The sequence below is a fragment of the Larimichthys crocea genome, chromosome IX (genome assembly GCF_000972845.2).
Source record: "Larimichthys crocea isolate SSNF chromosome IX, L_crocea_2.0, whole genome shotgun sequence".
In the NCBI taxonomy this organism is placed as follows: domain Eukaryota; kingdom Metazoa; phylum Chordata; class Actinopteri; family Sciaenidae; genus Larimichthys; species Larimichthys crocea.
The window spans coordinates 13,552,236-13,574,814 of NC_040019.1; the positions used below are offsets into that span (position 1 = coordinate 13,552,236).

A 22,579-nucleotide genomic window follows, 5' to 3' on the forward strand; every position below is an offset into this window, starting at 1 on the left:
AACACAAACACAACATGTTTTTCTCCGCTTGTCTTCTCCACAAACTGAAGAAGCTTTAGAGAGCCGACACTCACCTCGTCACCGCTGTACTGCTTCAGACAGTGGAGAAGACGGCTGGTGTTGGCCAACCAGAAGGACGTCATCTCAAAGTCTTCGTTGTTCTTCTGGAGACGGATGAAACACGTTGTTAATAAAGGTTTCAATCAGATTCAAAGGTGGAGGTGTGGAGGACACTCACCTTCAGGACCTTCTTGATGGAGTTGATGGTGGAGGTGAGCAGAGACTCCACCTTCTGGTCATCGTTGATGTAGTCAGCGTGGCGGATACACATGAAAAGGACATAAGCTGGCAGACATGGAACGGTGGCCGACACGGTGTTGGGCCTGATGTCTGAAAACACATCACACATGACAGACATGTGACCGGGTCCAGGTCTTACTTGCGACCAGGTCCAGGTCTTACCTGTGACCGGGTCCAGGTCTTACGTGCAACTGGGTCAGGTCTTACCTGTGATCAGAGTTTTGAGCAGCAGGCCTTCATCCTCCTTGTAGTACTCCAGCATCCCTTCGAAATCCTTCTCCTTCCTCTGGACCGTCACCTGACGACTCAGTTCTGGTCTGGACTTGCTGGTCTGGGCGGCGGCCTGAGAAGCTTCAGAGGCAGAGAGAGCGTCAGCACGAGTCAGCTGGATCAGGGATCAGACTGCAGGCATGGACTCTTACCTTCCAGCTCCTGGACTTTCTTCATGTAGATCCTCAGCTGCTTCTTCAGCTTCCTCTCGTTCTTCTCCAGTTTCTCCACCAACTCCTTGAGGTCCTGCAAACGAACAAGAAAACACAGTGTCATGTCAGGCTCGAGGTCTGAGGCGGGTCTGAGGCGGGTCTGAGGCGGGTCTGAACCTCAGTGGCAGACTCTCTCACCAGGTTGTCGTTGGTGAGCCGTGTGATCTCCTGCTGGATGCTGAACTCCACCCGGGCCTCCGGGGACAGGGACGAGGTGTAGTTGAGGATCTCCTGCTTCTTCTCGATGTCGTCTCTCAGCAGCTCGATCTGAGTGTGAAGAGCCTCCAGCTCGTCTTTGTGCTGCCTGGACTGGGTCTGCAGCTGAGCCTCCAGGAGCCTGAGGGCACCAGGACAGCTTGTTATTCATTGTTTTAAGGTGGCAAAACTTTATTTAAGGTGGTATCTGAGAAACCAGTGTGTGAAATACTCTCTGACAATCATGTCAAGTCCAGAACCTGACTGAGACCTGCCAAGCTCAACAAAAACTCCTGAAAATGGACTCAGAACCAAGAGCAGTCACGCTCGCAGGATGTCGCTCACCAGCTCCACTCTCGTCGTCGTTGGGCTAACATCATTAGCCCTAACGCCCCAGAGATCATCAAACTTTATTTATGTTTTGGTTTGGTGACAACATCGAATGATGACATCATGGCGGTCATGGGCTGTTTTTATTTCAGTCAGCAGAAGAAGAAGAAGAAGACGTGAAAGCGAGTAGAGCAGAAGTAGAAGAAACAAACAGAGACCTGGCCACTTGTTTCAGACCCTCGTAAGCCAAACCGAGCTCTCCATCTTCATTCAAGTAACACCAGTCCTGCTGTGTGCTGACGGAGAGGAGGAAGAGGAAGAGGAAGCAGAGGCAGACTGTGAGGAGCAGACACAAACTGAAGCGTCAGTCGAAATAAAAACACAAAGACAGAGCAGAGGTGAGGAAACAGAAGCTGCTCAGCGTATGAGCGCCACACAGTGGTGGAAGAAGAGTAGCACAGCTCTCACTTCAAACCTCCGGAGCTCCTGAACGTCACCTGAAAGGATGTGATGTCACATGGAGGATGGATGGGTGGGTGATGGGTGACTTACTTCTTGGCCTCCGTCAGTCCATGACAAGCTTTGAGAGCCTCGTCTTTGTCCAGCGGCTCTTTGCTGTTGTTCAGTTCAAGAACTTCGTTTCTCTCCGTCTGAAACAGAAGACGACCTGTTACCTTTATACAAACACATCGAGCGAGCATCAGAGGAAGGTCGACATGGGAAGTGTAGTTTTTGGCTTGTTGTTGAAACTGGGCTCAGATCTGCCGTCTCTTCTCTCCTCTACATTCAGAGTTTGACACAAAAGGTCCATCTCTATACAGACGACAATGTGGTGCCGCCCTCAGATGGAAGCTCTGCTCCTCAAACGATCCCTGACATAAGGACAACACAACAGCTCATCCAGAACATCTGCAGCGCCCCCTGGTGGCTGACTGCAGTCCATGTGCTCGTAACCTTTTTGAACACACACAAAATGATTTAGAAACATTGTGTCAAAGGTTAAACTCACGATGAGATCGTTCTTCTCCTGCAGCTGAGCGTTGCTGACGATCTGACTCTTCAAGATCAGGACTTCCTCCTTGCGGGCATCCAGCTCCTCATTGGCTGATTTGAGCTGACTCAGCAGCAGGTTGTAGCTATCCTGCAGTTCATTTGACGAACTGTTCTGAGACGCACGCTCAGAGATGGACTTCCTCAGCGTGTTCAGGTCATCCTTCAGTTTCTTGTTCTCAGTTTCCAGTTCCTGTCTCTGCAGGGAGACAACGATCCAGATCAGTCTTTAATCACCTCTGTCTGCTGATATGAACATCTGCCAAACGTCTGCCAAACGTCTGCCAAACGTCTGCCAAACGTCTGCCAAACGTCTGCCAAACGTCTGCCAAACGTCTGCCAAACGTAGTGTGTTAGTGAACGCAGCGTCAGCACTGTAAAGCGAACCTTCAGGTTGTTGTAGGCCAGATCTGCAGTCTCCTGCTCGGAGGGCGGACTCCTCGACTCAGAACCCTGTAACAAACACAGAACATGGACCCTGGTTACCTGGGCTCGGTCCGGATCGTCCGGTTCCGTCAAGTAAAAACAGAAAAACGGATGCCACCTTGCTCTTGGTGAGCTCCTCCATCTTGTCCACGCTGGCCTGCAGCCTCTTCCTCTCCTGCTCCAGCTCTCGGACTCTCTTCTGCAGCTTCATGAACAGACTGATGTCCATCGCCGCCTTCTCCACGCCCAGCTCCTGCACACACACACACACACACACACACACACACACACACACAGTTAGCTTAGCATCAGCGGCTGACCCTGCCTTCGCTCCGTCCGCCTCACAGACTCACCTCCACCAGCTGAACGGAGTCCTCGGTGTCTCCGACCTCCGAGGTGGAGATGGACGGGTAGTTGGAGTCCGACTCCAGGCTGCTCTGATTGGACGGGTTTCTCCTGTGGCCGGGCTGGAACTGAAGCATGATGGGAGGAAGAGTTAGTGCACATGTTTGAGATGGACACAAAGTTCTGCTGAGTTCTGAGGGGACCCATCCCCTCGCCACAGAGCGCCCGTCATGTTAAACAGGTCCAACAAAGTCTGAGTGTGTGTGTGTGTGTGTGAGTGTGTGTGTGTCCTGGTCCTGATCTAGGGGTCACCTTGGTCAGAGTCAGCTCCTCCTTCAGGTTGTCGTATCTCTGCTCCAGTCTGGAGAACTCTTTGAGGAGGTTCTGGTACCGCTGCCGCTCCTGGTCCAGGTCTTTCTGCAGGGACACACTGCTGCCGTCTTCTGCAACACACACACATACACACATGATTCATCAAACTCCAGGTCCTGGACTACCAGGTCCCTCCGGGTCCTGGATCTGGGTTCCGGTCTCACCGTCAAAGCTCTTTGAGTTCTGAACGATCCTCCGGTTCAGCTCCTCCTTCTCGCTCTTCAGCAGAGAGTTCTCCTCCTCCAACTCCTCCACCCTCTGAAAAACACATCAGACCACATCAGACCAGGTACAGGCGATTTTTGCCGGTCCTCCTGGCCCCTGGTTTCTGCTCTCACCTGTTGCAGATCCAGTTTCTCGGTGCCGTGCTCCTCCTCCATCTTCTTCCTCAGGGCTGACGCCTCCTTCAGCTCCTCCCTCAGCCTCTCCAGCTCCTCCTGCAGAGATGTCAGCTGACCTCCTTCTCCTCCACGTTGACTCTGGATCTGCTCCAGCTGCTTCTGCAGCTTGTTCACCTCCGAGCCCAGCGAGGTGTTTACCACCAGGAGCTGCTCGTTCTGAGCCCGGTACTCCTTCGACTGGACCACAAACAGAACCAGAACCGGGTTACCACACAGGACACACACACACACACACACACACACACACACTCTTCTTATAGTTATGATATACTGATGACAATGATCAGTGGTAGTATTGGCAGTAGTTCTGCTGGTTCTGGTTCCGGTTGTGTGTGTGTGTGTGTGCTCACCTGGTCGTCCATCTTCCTCTGCAGCTGGACGATCTTGTTCTCCATGCCCGTGTTGAGTTTCTTCAGGTGTTCTGCAGAGCGAGCTTCGATCTTCAGCTGCTGCAGCTGACGCTTGGCTCGCCGCCTCCTCCACGCACACTGAATGATGACGGCCGCCGCACGAGCTCGCCGGAACTTCCTCCTCTGCAGCCAACCACGGACGCTCCTCTGGATGACCATCGCTTTGTGGTGGAGGACGAACTGCAGGAAGAGGAGGAGACGTGACAGTCAGGAGGAGACGAGACAGTCAGGAGGAGGAAGACGAAGAGGAGGAGGAGACGAGACAGTCAGGAGAAGGAGACGAGACAGTCAGGAGAAGACGAGACAGTCAGGGGGAGACGAGACAGTCAGGAGAAGGAGACGAGACAGTCAGGAGGAGACGAGGAGACGAGACAGTCAGGAGGAGACGAGACAGGAGGAGGAAGACGAAGAGGAGGAAGAGACGAGCAGGAGGTGCAGGAGGCGTCTGTACCTCCTGGTAGATCCTGCGGGTGAACATCCCTCTGGTGAAGGCCTGGATGGTGACCACAGCCTGTCTCACTCTCAGGTACGCCTGTCGATCTCTCACCATGCGGAACTGTTTCTGACAGACGAGCGCCGCTCGAGTCAGGCGCAGGAAGTCGGCGTATCTGAAGACCAAATATGGTCAGTGACTGGTTAAGAGGAGCAGGGAGGAGCCGCGTGCAGAAACAATAAAGCTAGAAGCTAAAAGAGGCGAAAAGGTGAGAAATGAGTTTGTAACTAACAGACCACATTTACTGATCTGTACGCCTGCAGACTCACTTCCTGTCCCTCACTTCCTGTGGTCATGACCCGGTTCTTTAAGAACTCACCTGCGGGCCAGGTACCCGCGGCCGTATCTCTGCAGAGTGATGGCAGACTTGCGGATCTTTCGGTATCGGACTCTCTGCAGCCAACCTCGAACCGTCTTCTGGATCATGATACAGGCTGAGCGGAACTTATCGGCCCGGAGCTTCTCCAGGTACGCCACCTGTCCGGCCCGGAAGAAGATCTTTGTCTTACCGAACTGGTACATGTCCGGCTCCTGAGACACAGGAAGGAAACTCAGAGTCAGGAAGTTTGCTGATGTCATGAACAGATAATGAGACAGGCGGGTCTGAGTACTCTACAGTACTCGGATACTCAGACTTAGATTTTAGTTAAATCCACATTTAAAAATTTGGAAGCAATTTTAATGAGAAGGAACTGTCTTCAGAGAGTAAAACATTCAAACCCATGTCCTACCATTAAGGGTGTTATTTCACGTTTATACAATCTCCTCTACTCTTTGCAGCTAACCCCGCAGCATAACATTAAAACCCAACGGGAAGAGGATCTAGGGAGGATTTGTGCTAGACCTGGTCTGACCCAGTGTAAAATCCTACATCGTACCCATCTCACTCGAGTTAGGCTTTCCTACAATGATGTCGATCCCATGTGCGTAAGATGTCATCAGGCTCCAGACACCCATGTCCATGTGTTTTGGTCTTGCCCTTCACTACTTAATTTTTGGACACAGATATTCAACTCTGTTTGTACCAAGGTTCAATATGATTCAGCAGCATGTACTTTGTTTGGGGTTTTACCTCCTACTCTGCAGCTTCCTGAATACAAAGCTGACTTTGCAGCCTTTGTCTCCTTATTGGTTAGACGTTTGATATTATCGAGGTGGAAGTCTCGATACACGGTTCACTTGCAAAGATACTAAATGGGAGTTTTTCTTGTGCAAATTTATAACATGCTGTGAATGTTTTTATTTCTCTCTGTAAAAGTGACCAGGCTGTGTATTTGATTAGTTTTTTATTTTGTCATTGACTCTTGAAATGCCACCTGTTGATTTTGTTATGTCACTGAAAAATCAATAAATGAATCAATGTTTAACTCCAATGACCGAGCGTCACGGACAGGTTAAGATGGCCGCTGTGATAATAATAAATGATATATTTAAATTATATTTGTAGTTTTCCTTCATGTCAGCTGATCTACAGTCAGCAGCAGACAGGAACGAGAACCTGAACTCACCTGAACTGGTTCAGCTCAGACCTGGTTCTTACCAAACCAGACCTTCTCTTCTTGATGATGTCATGTGATGATGTCATGAAGGTTCTCACCTTGATTAGAGTCTCCAGCAGGTTTCTACAGACCAGTTTCTTGTCTGTTGACGTCATGTCAGACTTCTTCAGCAGCACTCGATACCTGCTGAAGAAATCTGGGTACGTCCACCTGGAGACAACGAGCACACCTTTGTCACGATGATGTCATTTCACATCTTCTTCTTCATGAACGTTTTACATCACTCACAGATTCGCAGAGGAAGAGAGGACTGACTATGTTACATCACAAACATGACCACAGTTAACACGTCACACACCAGCTCCATCTGATTTAGTGGAAACACGTAACTCAACCACAGAAGAAGAAGAAGAAGAAGAAGAAGAAGACTGACCTGGATGGATACCCAGCGGCGCTGATCCGGATGGTCTCCAGGACTCCGCAGGCTCTGAGCTGCTGCACCGCTCGCCTCGAATCGAACCTGCAGGAACAGGAAACAGATCAGATCACCATTAAAAACAAAGTTCAGCTCTGACACTGAACATCTGCTCGTACCTCTTCTTCTTCTGCGACATCGTTTACAGACGTCTGCAGAGTTTCAGCTGACAGGCTGAGCCGAGCCGAGCCGAGCTCAGAGTCATGAAACATGTGACTGAAATTCAATTACAGAGTCGAGCTGCAGAGTCTCTGTGTGCAAACAGAAACTCAGTGTTTGTCTGCACGACTCAGCAGAAAGATGAACTCTGTTTATGGCTCAAACTGTGACACCATGAAAACATATTGGACACATAAACCTTAGAGTGGGACCAGGCCGGTGTTTTTAAAGTGAGCATGGAGGAGATTTAAACATCAAACATCTGAAACAACAACAATAAGAACTCTGACCATGTCTCCTGAGCTGTGTGGCTCTTCATGTGTTAAATGAGGTCAAACATGTCGCCTGGTCACGACAACACGGACAGACTGAGCGTGGCCGGTAACGACAGTGTGATGCCAGACGTGTGTTTCTAACAGCGGTGTGTTTAAAAAGTTCTTAATGTGACGTGTCTGTGTGTTTCTGACATCAGTGATAATGATATCCACAGGAAGTGATGTCACCCTGAATCACACAGAAGTTGATTTAATGTTAAAGATGACGTGGTGCAGAGAAGAAGAGCTGACTCACGAGAAGGCCTCCTTGTTATCGTTTGGTTTGATGCAGCGAACGTAGTGAGGAGTCGTCGCGTTCAGAGTCTCCATGAGAAGATGAAGAGAGGAGCGGAACTAAGAGAGAGACGACAACACGTCAGCAACACGAGCAACACGAGCAACATCAGCAACACAAACAACATCAGCAACATAAACAACACGAGCAACATGAACATGAGCAACATGAGCAACACGAGCAACATCAGCAACACAAACAACATCAGCAACATAAACAACATGAGCAACATGAGCAACAAACAACATCAGCAACATGAACATGAGCAACACAAGCAACACAAACAACATCAGCAACATGAACATGAGCAACATGAGCAACACGAGCAACATCAGCAACACAAACAACATCAGCAACATAAACAACATGAGAAACACAAGCAACACAAACAACATCAGCAACATAAACAACATGAGCAACATGAGCAACACAAACAACATGAACATGAGCAACACAAGCAAAACAAACAACATCAGCAACATGAACATGAGCAACATCAGCAACACAAACAACATGAACAACACGATCGTTGCCTGCGAGCGTTGCCGCAGCGCTCACCTGGTGTCCCACGGTCTTGCGGTGCTCTTTGTTCGGGCCTTTGGGAGTCGATTTGGCGGCTCGGACATTCACTCTGGACGACTTTGAGGAGGCGACGTCGTCTTTGTCATGAAACAGATCTGCAACCAGCTGAAACTGAACACGAGAGACAGATCATCACATGAGACCCTGTACAGACCAACTGACCCAGAACCAGGTCCAACTGACTTCCTCTGTGGTTCTGATTGTGTGACTGTTGTTGTGTGTTTCTAGTTCTGGTTGTGTGGTTTTGCTACTCTGGTTCTGGTTCTGACCTGGCTGGCCTTCAGGATATTGATCTGCTCCTCGTACACGGTGTCTCTGTTCTTCTCCAGGAAGCCTTCACACTGATATTCGACCTATCGACACAGAGAACATTAAAACAATGCAGTGACATCATCATGACATCATGACAGGACATAATCCTCTTCTGTCATTGGCTGGTGAATCTGGAGAACTCTGAACTGTGAACCCTGAACCCTGTGGTGCTGACAGGAGTGATGATCAGAGTGTGGAGGTGAATCCATCGGCCGTGCTCTGCTCACCTTATCGGCGAAGTGTATGATGATGAAGGAGGTGTTGGACATACGAGGTTTCTGGAAGTGAGCGCTGCTGGAGTGCTGTTTGTAGAGCTTCTGGGCCCAGTTCTGATCCGTCCCCTTTGGCACCTGAAACAAGAAGAAGGTCAGCTCACCTGAGCTCTGAATAACATTTATACGCTTCATCATCGACTTCACAGGCAGCGGCACAAGAACATGTTTCATCTAACAACAAGTCAGACTTCATGTGACAAAGTATCGCATTATAACAACCAATCACATCACAGAAACAAATCTATCTCTAACCAATCATATGGCGGGTTATTAGGAGCTGGTGTCTCACTTTACACTCTTCATCCAGCAGGTCCAGGATGCCGAGTCGAGCCTCGATCAGGTCGATGCAGGGCTGGTTGTCATAGAAGTCGATCAGAGTCCAGGGGATCTGCTCCTTCATGTACTCCTCCTGCTCCAACTTAAACACATGCTGACGAGACAAAACAACACATACACACGGGTTAGACAGGTCAGGTCCAGGTTCAGGTTCAGGTCCAGGTTCAGGGTCAGGTTCAGGGTCAGAAAATGGAGGCTCACAGAGTTGAACTGCTGCTGAAGCTTCTCGTTGGCGTAGTTGATGCAGAACTGCTCGAAGCTGTTCACCTCGAAGGTCTCGAACCTGCAGACATTCAAACAAACGGACAGGATCAGGGTGACCGTTCATCCACCTGACAGGTGCAGCAGACCAAGAGGACTGTGACACAGGTGAGTCTCAGACTGTCACAATAAAAGTGCGCTCTAAAGTGAGCAGTTGGACATTTCAGAGCTGATGAGGTTCTTTTGTGGTCGGTGGGGTGTCGGTCCGCTCATCTTGGATCACGCTGTCGTACACGTAGATCCAGAGCATCCCAATCATGACAGCATGCTTTTATTGTGACAGTCCAGGACACCTGTGTAATGTCCTGTTTAATCATGTTGACGTGCCACCCCTGTCAGGTCCAGATGTTCTGGTCAGACCAGAAGGTCCGTCTTACCCGTAAATGTCCAGGACTCCGATGAAGGAGTGCTGTTTGGAGGAGGTCTGCAGGGCCATGTTGATGTGCTCCACGATCCAGTCGAACATGCGTGCGTAGATGTGTTTAGCGAGCGCGTCGCGGGCGTTGATGGCCTGTTTGCTGGACATGTTCTTCACGTACGTCTCAGACGCAGTGACCAACTTCCTGTGACAGAGCCAGTGCTCCATCTGCTGCAGCTCCACGCCCAGCAGCTGGCAGAAGTGCTTCAGGTGGAGGTCGTCCCTCTGCAACACACAACACACAGCTTCACGTGTTAGAGGACTCACATTCTCTCTGACCTGCTCCTGACTGGTTACCACGGTAACGTACTGAGATGTGACATGACTCTCCATCTCGCTCCGAGCAGATCTCAATGTTTCCCAGATGAAGGATGGACGCGACGACTTTAAAGATGCTGCTCTGACTGCTGTCCTTTATCCCTAAAACACACACACACACACACACACACGAAACACACATGAGCAACACGTATTGGACCTCAGTTCTGAGTGGTTCTGAAGGAGTGCTCCTCACCCAGCAGTGTGAAGGCCTCTCGGGTCTTTTGAAAGTCTTCTGCGTCGTTCACTCCCTCAATGAAGATGTTCTCACCTAAAGACGTGAAGGTGAAGTCCTCTGCGCTGGCTGAGTGACAGACAAACAAGAACCAATCAGAACCTGTGGTCCATATTTACCACAGTGAAACAAATCACAACTATCTGACATCATGTTGGTTTAAACATTCTCATGGTCTCACTGGGCTCCTGTTGTCTCTACAGTTCTGGTAAGGTTCTAGTAAGGTTCTGGTAAAGTTCTGGTAGAGTTGGACTTACTGAGGCGGAGGTCTTTGAACTCAGGTAAACTGGCGGAGGCACACAGCTGGTAGAATATGTGATAATTCCTCTCATCCTCAGCCTGCAAGACAAAAAAACAATTTAAACATTTTAAAACCAGAGTGAAACACTGAAGCAGGTTGCTCCTGGTCCAGACTGGACTACGAACAGAACTGACCTGAAAAACGACCCGTGACTTCTCCAGCAGGTATGTTCTCATGTTGGCACCGATTATGTGATAACGCCGGCTGAACCCGATCTGGATGTACTTCCCGAAGCGACTGCTGTTGTCGTTCCGAGTGGTCTTTGCATTTCCGATCGCCTGCAGGGCGAAAAGGAGAATCGGTATGTCACAATACCTTCGACGTGTTCGTCTGAAGGAGCAACCAAACGCTGATGATGTTCTAATGATAGAAGTCTGCGAGTTACTGGAGGTAAAACGACACCTGCTGTTCTTTAAGGATCCACAGGTTCATAACGGTGAAACTGAAGTGAGTTAATTTCAGCGTCGCAGTAGCAACACTCACCTCCATGATGGGGCTGGAGGCGAGAACCTTCTCCTCCACGTTCGTGTCATTGGCCGAGCCACCAACTGTGGCAAAGAAACGCATGGCATACTTCGCAGAGACCGTCTTTCCTGCTCCGGATTCTCCGCTCACAATGATCGACTGATTCCTCTCATCTCTGCAGAACATCCAGAACATTCAGAACATCAAACATCCAGAACATCCAGAACATCCAGAACATTCAGAACATTCAGAACATCGAACATCCAGAACATCCAGAACATCCAGAACATTCAGAACATCGAACATCCAGAACATCCAGAACAGATCTGGTCAGAGGTGAGTTAATCTGATGTGTTCTGGTTTAAGACTTCAGATTGGACCTGGCCATTTGCTTGTAGGCCTCCTCAGCCACGGCGAAGATGTGAGGGTCCATGTCGCCCATGTTCCGACCGCTGTAGGCCGTGATCACCTCCTCTCCGTAGATCTGCATCTGCTCATACGGGTTGATGGCCACCAGCACAATCCCTGCACGCAATTGATTGATATCAGTGATCAGAACAGTGATCAGCTTCAGAGTCAAAGCTGCTCCACGCCATCCAGGAAACTCTATTTGCTGAATTTCAAAATAAAAGACAGGAAAAAAACTCTACAGCAATCATCAAACACCCGCCACCGCCGCATGCAGCTCCGCAATGACATGAGGTGACGAGAGGAGGCATGGTACTGACCGCAGTACGTGTAGATGTGGTTGGACTCAAGGAAGCGGACTCTGAGGTTGTGCAGGACAGCAGGTTCATGCAGGTAACTGAGAGCAGTGAGGTCATTCTCCCCAACCAGGATGTCGGGGTTACGGAGGAAAGGAAGGGGGTTACGCTTTGGACCCACAGGGTACTCCAGAGGCTGAGACAGACAACACGTCAGGTCATCAAACAATCGTCAACACGTCATCAACAGGTCAGGTCATCAACACATCGTCAACACGTCATCAACAGGTCAGGTCATCAACACATTGTCAACACGTCATCAACAGGTCAGGTCATCAACACGTCGTCAACACGTCATCAACATGTCAGGTCATCAACACGTCATCAACACGTCATCAACACGTCATCAACAGGTCATCAACAGGTCACGTCATCAACAGGTCAGGTCATCAACAGGTCATCAACACGTCATCAACACGTCATCAACACGTCATCAACAGGTCACGACATCAACAGGTCACGTCATCAACGGGTCACGTCATCAACAGGTCATCAACACATTATAAACAGGTCATCAACACGTCATCAACAGGTCATCAACACATTATAAACAGGTCATCAACACATCATCAACAGGTCATCAACAGGTCACATCATCAACAGGTCACGTCATCAACAGGTCATCAACAGGTCACGTCATCAACAGGTCACGTCATCAACAGGTCACATCATCAACAGGTCATCAACACGTCATCAACAGGTCATCAACACGTCATCAACAGGTCAGGTCATCAACAGGTCATCAACAGGTCATCAACAGGTCAGGTCATCAACATGTCATCAACAGGTCATCAACACGTCATCAACAGGTCAGGTCATCAATTCCACCTCATCACAGGTAATCAACCGGTCAGGTCATTCAAATTCTCAACAGGTATAACACGTCTCAACATGGTCCGGTCATAACAGTCCTCAAACGGTCAGGTCATCAACAGTCTCACATTGTTCATCAACAGGTTCAGGTCATCACACCTTGTCCTTCAACAGGTCCGGTATCAACACTCATCAACATGTATCACGGTCAGGTCATCAATCGTCATAACAGCTCAGGGTCATCAACACGTCCTCCACATTGTCCTCAACAGGGCAGGTCATCAAAAGGTCATCAACAGTGTAATCAACACGGTAGGTGTCATTCACACTGTGCAGCAAAAGGTCAAGGCTCTACTAAACAGGTCAGTGTTCCTCACCAATGTTAATGCCTTCATTAACTATGTAGGTTCTCAACAGGTAACTCACAGTGTTCCAGGTCGTCACACCACGTCATTAACAAGTCATCCATTACAAGCTGTCGTCTGCCTATTCATCATTGACACAGTATAATACAGCGTTCATAACATTGGTCATCAACGGTATCAATTCATCGTCATCATTCCAGGGTCTATCTAACAGGGTCATTCAAAGGTCTTCGTCCACAATGTCTAGAAACTGTCATCATCAACATGGTCCATCAACACGTCATCAAAGTTTCATCAACACAGTTCATCAACACGTTCATCTATACAGGTCAGGTCATCAAATTTTGTCATCAACATGTCATCAACATGTCATAAACAGGTCTTCAGGTCATCAAACATAGGCATCCAACACGGTCATCAACAGGTCATCAACACGTCTCCAAAGTCAGGTCCATCAACATGTCATCAAACAGGTCATCATCATCATACAGGTCAGGTCATCAACTCATCAAACGGTCCATCAACAGTCATCAAATGTATCAACCGGTCAAAACCGCGTCAGTCATTTCAACTGTCATCAATCAGGTCATCCACACGTCATCAACACGTCATCAACAGGTCGGTCATCACACACGTCATCAACACGGTCAGGTCATTCAACACGTCATCAACAGGTCATCAACAGTCAGGTCATAACATCCTCACAGGTCATCACATCCAGTCATCAACCATGTCATCAATCAGGTCCTCAACAGTCATTCAACAGGTATATCACACCCAACAGGTCTCACCGGTCATCAACACGTCATCACCGGTCAGGTCATCAACCGGTCATCAACCTGTCCATAATCATGGTCAGGTCATCACCATTATCAACATCTCAGGTCATCCAATCGGTCATCAACATGTCATCAAAAACGTAATAACATGGTCATCAACACGTCATCAACACTCATCAAACGTCATCAAACGTATAAAGTCCTCAATACGTCCATCAAAATCCAGGTCATCAAACAGTTCTCTCATACCAGGTCCTTCCTAAAACAGGTCATCAACAGGGTCATCAACAGGTCCTCACAACACTTCACTCAACAGGTCATCCAGCAGGCTCAATTTTCATCCAGGTTATCAATTCAGTCACTATCCCACAGTCCTCACATCAACAGGTCCTCAACATGTCATTCCCCCCCCGCGACACGTCCCGTACCATCACACCCCGCCGCACCACCACACACCCCCAAGTCTCATCCATTACGGCTCCATCAACACACGTCTCCCAACCATCACCACATCACTAACTGTCAAACAGTCAGGTCCTCAATAGGGCATCAAACAGGTCAACACAGGTTCAGGGTCATCACATGTCCTCAACCGGTCTCAAATGTCATCAACATGTCCGGTCATCAACTGTCGGGCATCACATGTCCTCACTGTCATCCCCTGTCAGGTCCTAAATATTCATCAACAGGTCATCACCCCACGTCCTCAACAGGTCATCGTTCATCCAACAGCCGCGTAATTCGCGCCTCGTGGCTTACCGTTGTCATTTCTAGTTTGAGTGGAGAACGGTTCTCCTTCTTTGTTAGTCTCTGACGCCTCTGCCACGCTTCCAGAATCGTCATGTTCGGGATCCACACCCGAGTTGACGGGACCCAAACCACCAACCATTCAGTGAAAACTCCTCTACTGCCACCTCTGACGAGAAGACTCAATTAAACAAAGGAGGCTGCACCATGGTGTGTGTGTTGTTTCAGCTGATGTGTGTGTGTTTTTCAGATGCTGGTGTGTGTGTTTCAGATTGATGTGTTGTGTGTGGTTTTCAGCTGATGTGTGATGTTTGTGTTTCCGCTGATGTGTGGGTGTGTTCAGATGATGTGTTGTTTGTTTCAGATTGATGTGTGTGTGTTTCCGCTGATGTGTGTGTTTGTTTCAGATGATGTGGGTGTTTTAAGATGATTTTGTTGGTGTGTTTCAATGCTTTTTGTGTGTTCAGATGTTTCTGTTGGTGTTTCCGATGCTGCTGCTGTGTGTGTGGTTTCAGGATGATGTGTGTGTGTTCGATGATGTGGGTGGTGTGTTTCAATGCTGTGTGTGTGTTTAGATGAGTGTGTGTGTGTGTTTCAGTGATGTGTGTGTGTGTTTCAGACTGATGTGTGTGTGTGTGTTTCAAGCTGATGTTTCCAGGCGCAGTTCTCCGTCGCTAGGTGTCACGTCTCACGACGCGTTACCATCGATTCTGAACACATCTACAGGTCAGTCGATGTGTCGTGTTCCAGATGCTGGTGTCAAATCTTGCTTCTCAGGTTCAGCACTGAGAGCCGTTGTGTTGGTGAATGTTTTCACGATTCATGCATAGTCGTGAAAGTCATCAAGAAATTTGGCCACCATCATCTGTGTGAAGTCACAATCAAGTGTTCATACCCACAGCATTGAATTGACAAAAAAAACAGATGCGAGTCTGAAACACCACACACACATCCACATACCAGTCGCATCTGAGAGGAGGTGAACGATGGAGCGAACACATCACAAACACTTCCTCTTCCTGTGTCTGCGCTAGGGGAAAGGATTGCTTAATGACCCCACACCCCATCATCTGAAACTACATCCCAACATTATCTGATTCACCACTGCCTGCTCCCGCCCCCCCTGTGCCCCTGTCGCTTTTCTGGCATCGCCTGTGTGTGCTCGCTGTCTGACTGTCATGTGTGTGTGTCGCCTCGTTCGCACACGATGATGCCTGTGGGTGCTTTCATCGCATGCCAATGTCCGTGTGTGTGTTTCCTTCTACGATGACCCCCCCCCCCCCTGTGCTGTTTGTTAAGATGCGATGTGTGTGTGTGTGTTTCAGATGCTGTGTGTGGTGGTGTTTCGATGAGGTGTGCTGATGTGTGTGTGCCTGTCTGTCTTTAATGCAAAGATTCACTGAGCTCATTTGATAAATTAAACATGGAGGCTCACTGACCTGATGACATCATTCAATCTGCAAACAATATCAAGCGACACTGTCTTGAAAGTCTTCTTTAAACGGAGCTAACAGCAGCTAACTGAGCTAACGCAGCTAACGACTGGTAAACAGCATAACAGCAGCTTAACACACTGAGCTAACAGCAGCTAACATGAGCTACGCAGCTAACAGCAGCTAACAGAGTAACAGCAGCTAACACATGAGCTAACAGCAGCTAAACTGAGCTAACAGCAGCTAACCGCAGCAAACCTAGAGCTAACAGCAGCTAACAGACTGAGCTAACAGCAGCTAACGCAGCTAACAGCAGCTCACACACTGAGCTAACAGCAGCTAACAGCAGCTAACAGCAGCTAACAGCAGCACGTAACACACTGAGCTAACAGCAGCTAACACATGAGCTAACGAGCTAACAGAGCTAACAAGCAGCTAACGCTAGCTAACAGCAGCTCACACACTGAGCTAACAGCAGCTAACAGCAGCTAACAACACTGAGCTAACCGTAACAGTAGCTCACCACGCAAGCTAACAGCAGCTAACACACTGAGCTAACAGCAGCTAAACAAGCTAACCGCAGCTCACACATGAGCTAACCGCAGCTAACAGCACGCTAACAGCAGCTCCACAACATGAGCTAACAGCAGCTAACAGCGCTAACAGCAGCTCCACACTGAGCTAACAGCAGCTAACACAGCTCACACACTGCAGCTAACAGCAGCTAACAGCAGCTAACAGCAGCTCACACACTGCAGCTAACAGCAGCTAACCAGCAGCTAACAGCAGCTCAAACACTGAGCGCTAACAGCAGCTAACAGCAGCTACACAACTGAGTAACAGCAGCTACAGCAGCAACACACTGAGCTAACAGCAGCTAACAGCAGCTCACACACTGAGCTAACAGCAGCTAACAGCAGCTCACACACTGAGCTAACAGCAGCTAACAGCAGCTAACAGCAGCTCACACACTGAGCTAACAGCAGCTAACAGCAGCTAACACACTGAGCTAACACACTGAGCTAACAGCAGCTAACAGCAGCTCACACACTGCCTGACTGTGTTACGTTGTCCTCCCTCGTTAGCGTCACGCTGACAGATGGAGTTTAATCTGTTTAAATGAGTCCTGCTGCTCTGATGACGTCATGTTAGCTGACACACACACACACACACACACACACACACACACACACACACACACACACACACACACGTCTTTAAATTGAAACAACAAGAAGATATTTAAACTTTAATGTAACGTCTGAAAGCAGGTCTGAACCGGGTCTGGACCGGGTCTGGACGGGCCAGCAGAGACTCAGACATGAATGACGGACTTCAGGCTCCGCTGTATCAATCTGTGCTGACGCTTATTAATCAAATCCTTTGTGTTGGTCACATGACTCAGATAATCTCTGAGATCAACTGAAGAAGACGCTCAGGACCAGTCTGTGGACCAGTCAGCCTACAGAACCAGGACCAGTCAGCCCACAGAAGGTTCTGATCCTCTCTGTGTGTTGTTGTTGATCTGACCTGTGAACTCGGTGCTGGTTGAACCTGTCGGGCCCTCTGGGGCCAACATGGAGCCCCTCCCTCCCAGAACCAGTCCAACCAGTTGTCCCAGTGTTAGCGCCTCAGGTGGTTCTGACAACCACACACACACACGTCACGTTTCCTGTCACATGACAAATGATTCATTCAGAGGACGAGTAGACAAACGGTGTCGTGACCTCTGACCCGTGAAGCTCATCACGCCATTCATCATTTATCTGGGACACTGACACAAACCGTCCAATGGCTGTGCAGCATATGACCCCCCCCCACGCTGCACACCCGTGGGAACATATTTTCACAGTGTGGTCGTACCCCGCATACAACCACACGGCCTTCACACCACAGAAGAAGAAACGAGAGTCGAACAGAACCTCTGAAACCAGGAAATGACATCATCAACAAGTTTTTTATGGTTAACAGGAAATAACCATAAAAATAATAACTGTAAAACACCTGAACACACTGAGACACTTAGTGTCAGTGCTGGACAGACACTGAAGGACAGAGGACAGGTGGACGAGTGGCCAGGTGACATCATTTCCTGTCTGATCTCTAAGACAAAACAGAAGAATGCCACGCTGTGATTGGACAGACACCGCTTTGGGGGAGGGGCTTAATGAACTGTTGGGGGCGGGTCAGACCGGATCAACAGGTTGCTCTCCAGGTTCAGCCTGAAAGACTCAGCTGGGAGACACAGGTCATGTGACACGTCTGTTGTGATTGATCACTGAGTTTCCTGCAGCTCATGAAACATAACGAGGTCAACACGCCATGTGTCTCAGGTTACACACACACACACACACACACACAATGACATCACCTTGCGGGGGCAGAGACGGGGGTTGACTGGGTGTGTCCAACAGGAAGCTACAACACTTCCTGTACCTGTCGAGGAACTTTGATCAGGTGACCTCAGAGCAGCAGGCAGACAGACAGACAGACAGACAAGTGAAGCTTCATTTCTAAAGGTCAGAGGTCACTTTACTGCTCTCTAAGCAAACAGCATGCAGCTCTCTGATATCCTGCACTCCCTGAACACATCACAGATCCACTGAACACAGACAGGTGAAGAGAGAGAGATACAGGTGAAGAGAGAGAGATACAGGTGAAGAGTGAGAGAGACAGGTGAAGAGTGAGAGAGACAGGTGAAGAGAGAGAGAGACAGATGAGCTTCAACTCTGCTGTGTGGAGTGCAGAGCGCTGCAGAAACCTTACTGTAACGTTACAGGAACGTTACTCAAACAGACTTTACGTGTCTTCTTACACACCAGGCCTCGAGCTGTGTTGTCACTGCCTGCCTGACCACGATAACATCAGCTCAGGGCAACAAACCGGCTGTCACAGCTGAGCCGCCTGCAGGCCTCAGACTGGATCACTGTTTGCTCGTAAACAAAGAGGTCCTGAAGAACCCCAGAGTCAGCAGACCTGGGCACAGATGGAGCTGTCTGATTGGCCGTCTAGCTCCGGATTACTCAGCCTCACAGCAGGCGACGAGCCTTCAAGAGGCCCGACGGATTACAGAGCGGCTCCCCAAACCCACTGAAACATGGACTCACCAATATGTCACCAATATGTCACCAATATGTCACAAATATGTCACCAATATCTGACCAATATGTCACCAATATCTGACCAATATCTGACTAATATGTCACCAATATCTGATCAATATGTCACAAATATCTGATCAATATCTGACCAATATGTCACCAATATCTGACTAATATGTCACCAATATCTGATCAATATGTCACAAATATCTGATCAATATGTCACCAACTGATTAATGAAGGAAATGTTCGTTAGTTGATGAACTAATCAACAATAATCTGAATAACTGGACTGATCAATAACAGTTTAATGTTGTTAACGTTGATATAATGTTAAATTAACGTTATTATTTAAAACTCTGTGGAGTGGGGGAAACAAGCCTGGAAACCTTGACCAATCAGAGCAGAGCAAACACAAAGCTGTGATGTTACACTGAACCATACTGTCATATAACCATACTGTATATATGCATATATAACTGTACTGTATATATTCATATATAACCATACTGTATATATATTCATATATAACTGTACTGTATATATTCATATATAACTGTACTGCATATATTCACATATGACCGCTCTGTATATATGTATATATAACCGCACTGTATATATGCATATATAACCGTACTGTCTATATTCATATATAACCATACTGTCTATATTCATATATAACAGTACTGTCTATATTCATATATAACACTGTCTTTTTAACTGTGTATGACTGAACTGAACTGAACTGAATTGCAGATTTTATGTTGTGCGGTCACATGATCAAACCATAACAGGTTACCATGGCAACAAACTGTTGCACATAATCAGAAAGAAGAGGCAGACAAGTTCCTGATTTTGATTTGATGGACCGATCCTGACCTGCTGACCGAACCTCAACAGAACCTCAACAGAACCAACGAGCCTCAGCAGGAGTTGTTCATTGGCTGGTGTCACAGCTTCATGGGACCGGGCCATCAGTGTGACGTCACAGCGCCCTGATGTTTGTTAATAAAGTTTGAATTGAAGCTGCATCAACAGGTGAGACGTCCAGTGACGTCATGGCAGGAAACAGAAATGACGCGTCTGCTCAGCTGAACTCATTCAAAAGTATGGAAATTCAAATCACAGAGGGTGGACGTCATCATGACGTCACATGACGTCACATGACGTCTCCTCAGTCCACACGTCATCCACCGGGAGATTCACACAGTTTAACTTCAGCTGACCTGTGTGTGTGTGTGTGTGTGTGTGTGTGTGTGTGTGTGTGAGAGAGAACAGGTGCACACAGCTCAGTTTCAGTGTACAGGTGACGTCGTGTTGCACAGGTAGACGGACTCACCTTTGTATACAGCTCGTTCACAGACATGGTCCCTCCGTGAACACACACACACACACACACACACACACACACACACACACACTAAACGGCGCTCGTGTCGTTAGTCCATTAAGAGTCTTTGATCCGGAAGTTTCTTCATCAGACCAGGTGGAACCTCCGACTACCTGCGCTCCACATGCCCGCGCCACAGAGCAGGTGTCCCAGCCGAGTTTCGGTCAGTGTGCTCGGTGTCGGTAACAGACTCCCGGGTTCGGTCGGCAGGTGTTTCTTCCGGTAGTTCCCTCGCGGTGTGTGCGGTGTGTGTGCGGTGACACACTGTAACCCAACAACACACACAGACCCAGAAACACACGAAGAAGAGAGCAGGTAGAAGAAAGAGGAACTACTTCCTGACAGAGAGCGGAGTTACCTACTGTACACACACACACACACACACACACACACACCAACAGGCTCATCAGAGCACTGCAACACACACACAGGTTCTCAACATGAGGGTCGCGATCCCGCAAACGGTCCCTGGATGAATGTGATCTGATCAGCTTTCTAAACGTTCATTAAATAAAAATAAAGAAATAAAGAAATAATAAATATATAAATAATGAAGACAAGTCACGTGACGGACTGTCTAAAACCTGGACGTATACTTCATACTTTACTTTATACTTCATACTTTATACTTCATACTTCATACTTTATACTTCATACTTTACTTTATACTTCATACTTTATACTTCATACTTCATACTTTATACTTCATACTTTACTTTATACTTCATACTTTATACTTCATACTTTATACTTTATACTTCATACTTTATACTTCATACTTTACTTTATACTTCATACTTTATACTTCATACTTTATACTTCATACTTTACTTTATACTTCATACTTTATACTTCATACTTTATACTTTATACTTTACTTTATACTTCATACTTTATACTTCATACTTTATACTTCATACTTTATACTTTACTTTATACTTCATACTTTACTTTATACTTCATACTTTATACTTCATACTTTACTTCATACTTCATACTTTACTTTATACTTCATACTTCATACTTCATACTTTACTTTATACTTCATACTTTACTTTATACTTCATACTTCATACTTCATACTTTACTTTATACTTCATACTTCATACTTCATACTTTACTTTATACTTCATACTTTATACTAAGTACTTTACTTTATACTTCATACTTTACTTTATACTTCATACTTTATACTTCATACTTTATACTTTACTTTATACTTCATACTTTACTTTGTACTTTACTTTATACTTCGTACTTTACTTCATACTTTACTTTATACTTCATATTTTACTTTATACTTTATACTTCAGACTTTACTTTATACTTCATACGTTATTTTATACTTTACTTTATACTTCATACTTCACTTTAAACTTCGTACTTTACTTTATACTTCGTACTTTACTTTATACTTCATACTTTATACTTCATACTTTACTTTGTACTTTACTTTTAACTTCGTACTTTACTTCGTACTTTATACTTTATACTTCATACTTTACTTTGTACTTTACTTTATACTTCGTACTTTACTTCATACTTTACTTTATACTTCATATTTTACTTTATACTTTATACTTCATACTTTACTTTGTACTTCATACGTTACTTTATACTTTATACTTTACTTTATACTTTATACTTTACTTTATACTTCATACTTCACTTTAGACTTCGTACTTTACTTTATACTTCATACTTTATACTTCTTATCTTACTTTACTTTATACTTTATACTTTACGTTATACTTCGTACTTTACTTTATACTGTACTTCATACTTTATACTTCATATTTTACTTTACTTTATAATCTATACTTCATATTTTACTTTATACTTCATACTTTACTTTATACTTCATACTTTACTTTATACTCCGTACTTTACATTGAAAGACATTTTTCTGCTGACGTGTTCACATTGTGGTGTTAGTACTTTTATACTACGATCCTTCTTCCTGTACTGCGTTTGACTTCAGTAATCGTCTTCAGGCCTGCAACTCCTTATCGTTGCTGTGATTGTGTAATGATGGCAGGAACAGCTGATAGTGTGTGTGTGTGTGTGTGTGTGTGTGTGTGTGTGTGGACAGGTAAAAGGACTTTACCTTGGAGTACGGGTAGTAATCACTCGCCATG

At 46.9% G+C, this 22,579-nt stretch overlaps 1 protein-coding gene across 1 annotated transcript in view; it reads right to left on the reverse strand.

Annotated features, from left to right (window-relative positions):
* The window catches only part of myo5b (myosin VB), a 27,705-nt gene extending 5,127 nt beyond the window's left edge, over positions 1–22,578 (reverse strand). Inside the window, exons 1-33 of the mRNA XM_027282242.1 lie at positions 22,549–22,578; positions 11,778–11,949; positions 11,430–11,574; positions 11,068–11,224; positions 10,719–10,862; positions 10,541–10,622; positions 10,245–10,352; positions 10,041–10,150; positions 9,690–9,955; positions 9,253–9,334; positions 9,005–9,145; positions 8,668–8,790; positions 8,398–8,481; positions 8,105–8,239; positions 7,508–7,605; positions 6,737–6,823; positions 6,402–6,513; positions 5,124–5,335; positions 4,763–4,919; positions 4,252–4,491; positions 3,839–4,078; positions 3,665–3,758; positions 3,441–3,571; positions 3,137–3,256; positions 2,902–3,036; positions 2,745–2,810; positions 2,317–2,556; positions 1,860–1,957; positions 921–1,119; positions 723–816; positions 508–651; positions 239–390; positions 75–164 (exon numbers count right to left, since the gene is read on the reverse strand). Coding sequence (XP_027138043.1) covers positions 75–164; positions 239–390; positions 508–651; positions 723–816; positions 921–1,119; positions 1,860–1,957; positions 2,317–2,556; positions 2,745–2,810; positions 2,902–3,036; positions 3,137–3,256; positions 3,441–3,571; positions 3,665–3,758; positions 3,839–4,078; positions 4,252–4,491; positions 4,763–4,919; positions 5,124–5,335; positions 6,402–6,513; positions 6,737–6,823; positions 7,508–7,605; positions 8,105–8,239; positions 8,398–8,481; positions 8,668–8,790; positions 9,005–9,145; positions 9,253–9,334; positions 9,690–9,955; positions 10,041–10,150; positions 10,245–10,352; positions 10,541–10,622; positions 10,719–10,862; positions 11,068–11,224; positions 11,430–11,574; positions 11,778–11,949; positions 22,549–22,578 — 4,488 coding nt within the window. The remainder of the gene's footprint in view (positions 1–74; positions 165–238; positions 391–507; positions 652–722; positions 817–920; positions 1,120–1,859; positions 1,958–2,316; positions 2,557–2,744; positions 2,811–2,901; positions 3,037–3,136; positions 3,257–3,440; positions 3,572–3,664; positions 3,759–3,838; positions 4,079–4,251; positions 4,492–4,762; positions 4,920–5,123; positions 5,336–6,401; positions 6,514–6,736; positions 6,824–7,507; positions 7,606–8,104; positions 8,240–8,397; positions 8,482–8,667; positions 8,791–9,004; positions 9,146–9,252; positions 9,335–9,689; positions 9,956–10,040; positions 10,151–10,244; positions 10,353–10,540; positions 10,623–10,718; positions 10,863–11,067; positions 11,225–11,429; positions 11,575–11,777; positions 11,950–22,548) is intronic.
* Between the last annotated feature and the right edge of the window lies 1 nt (position 22,579).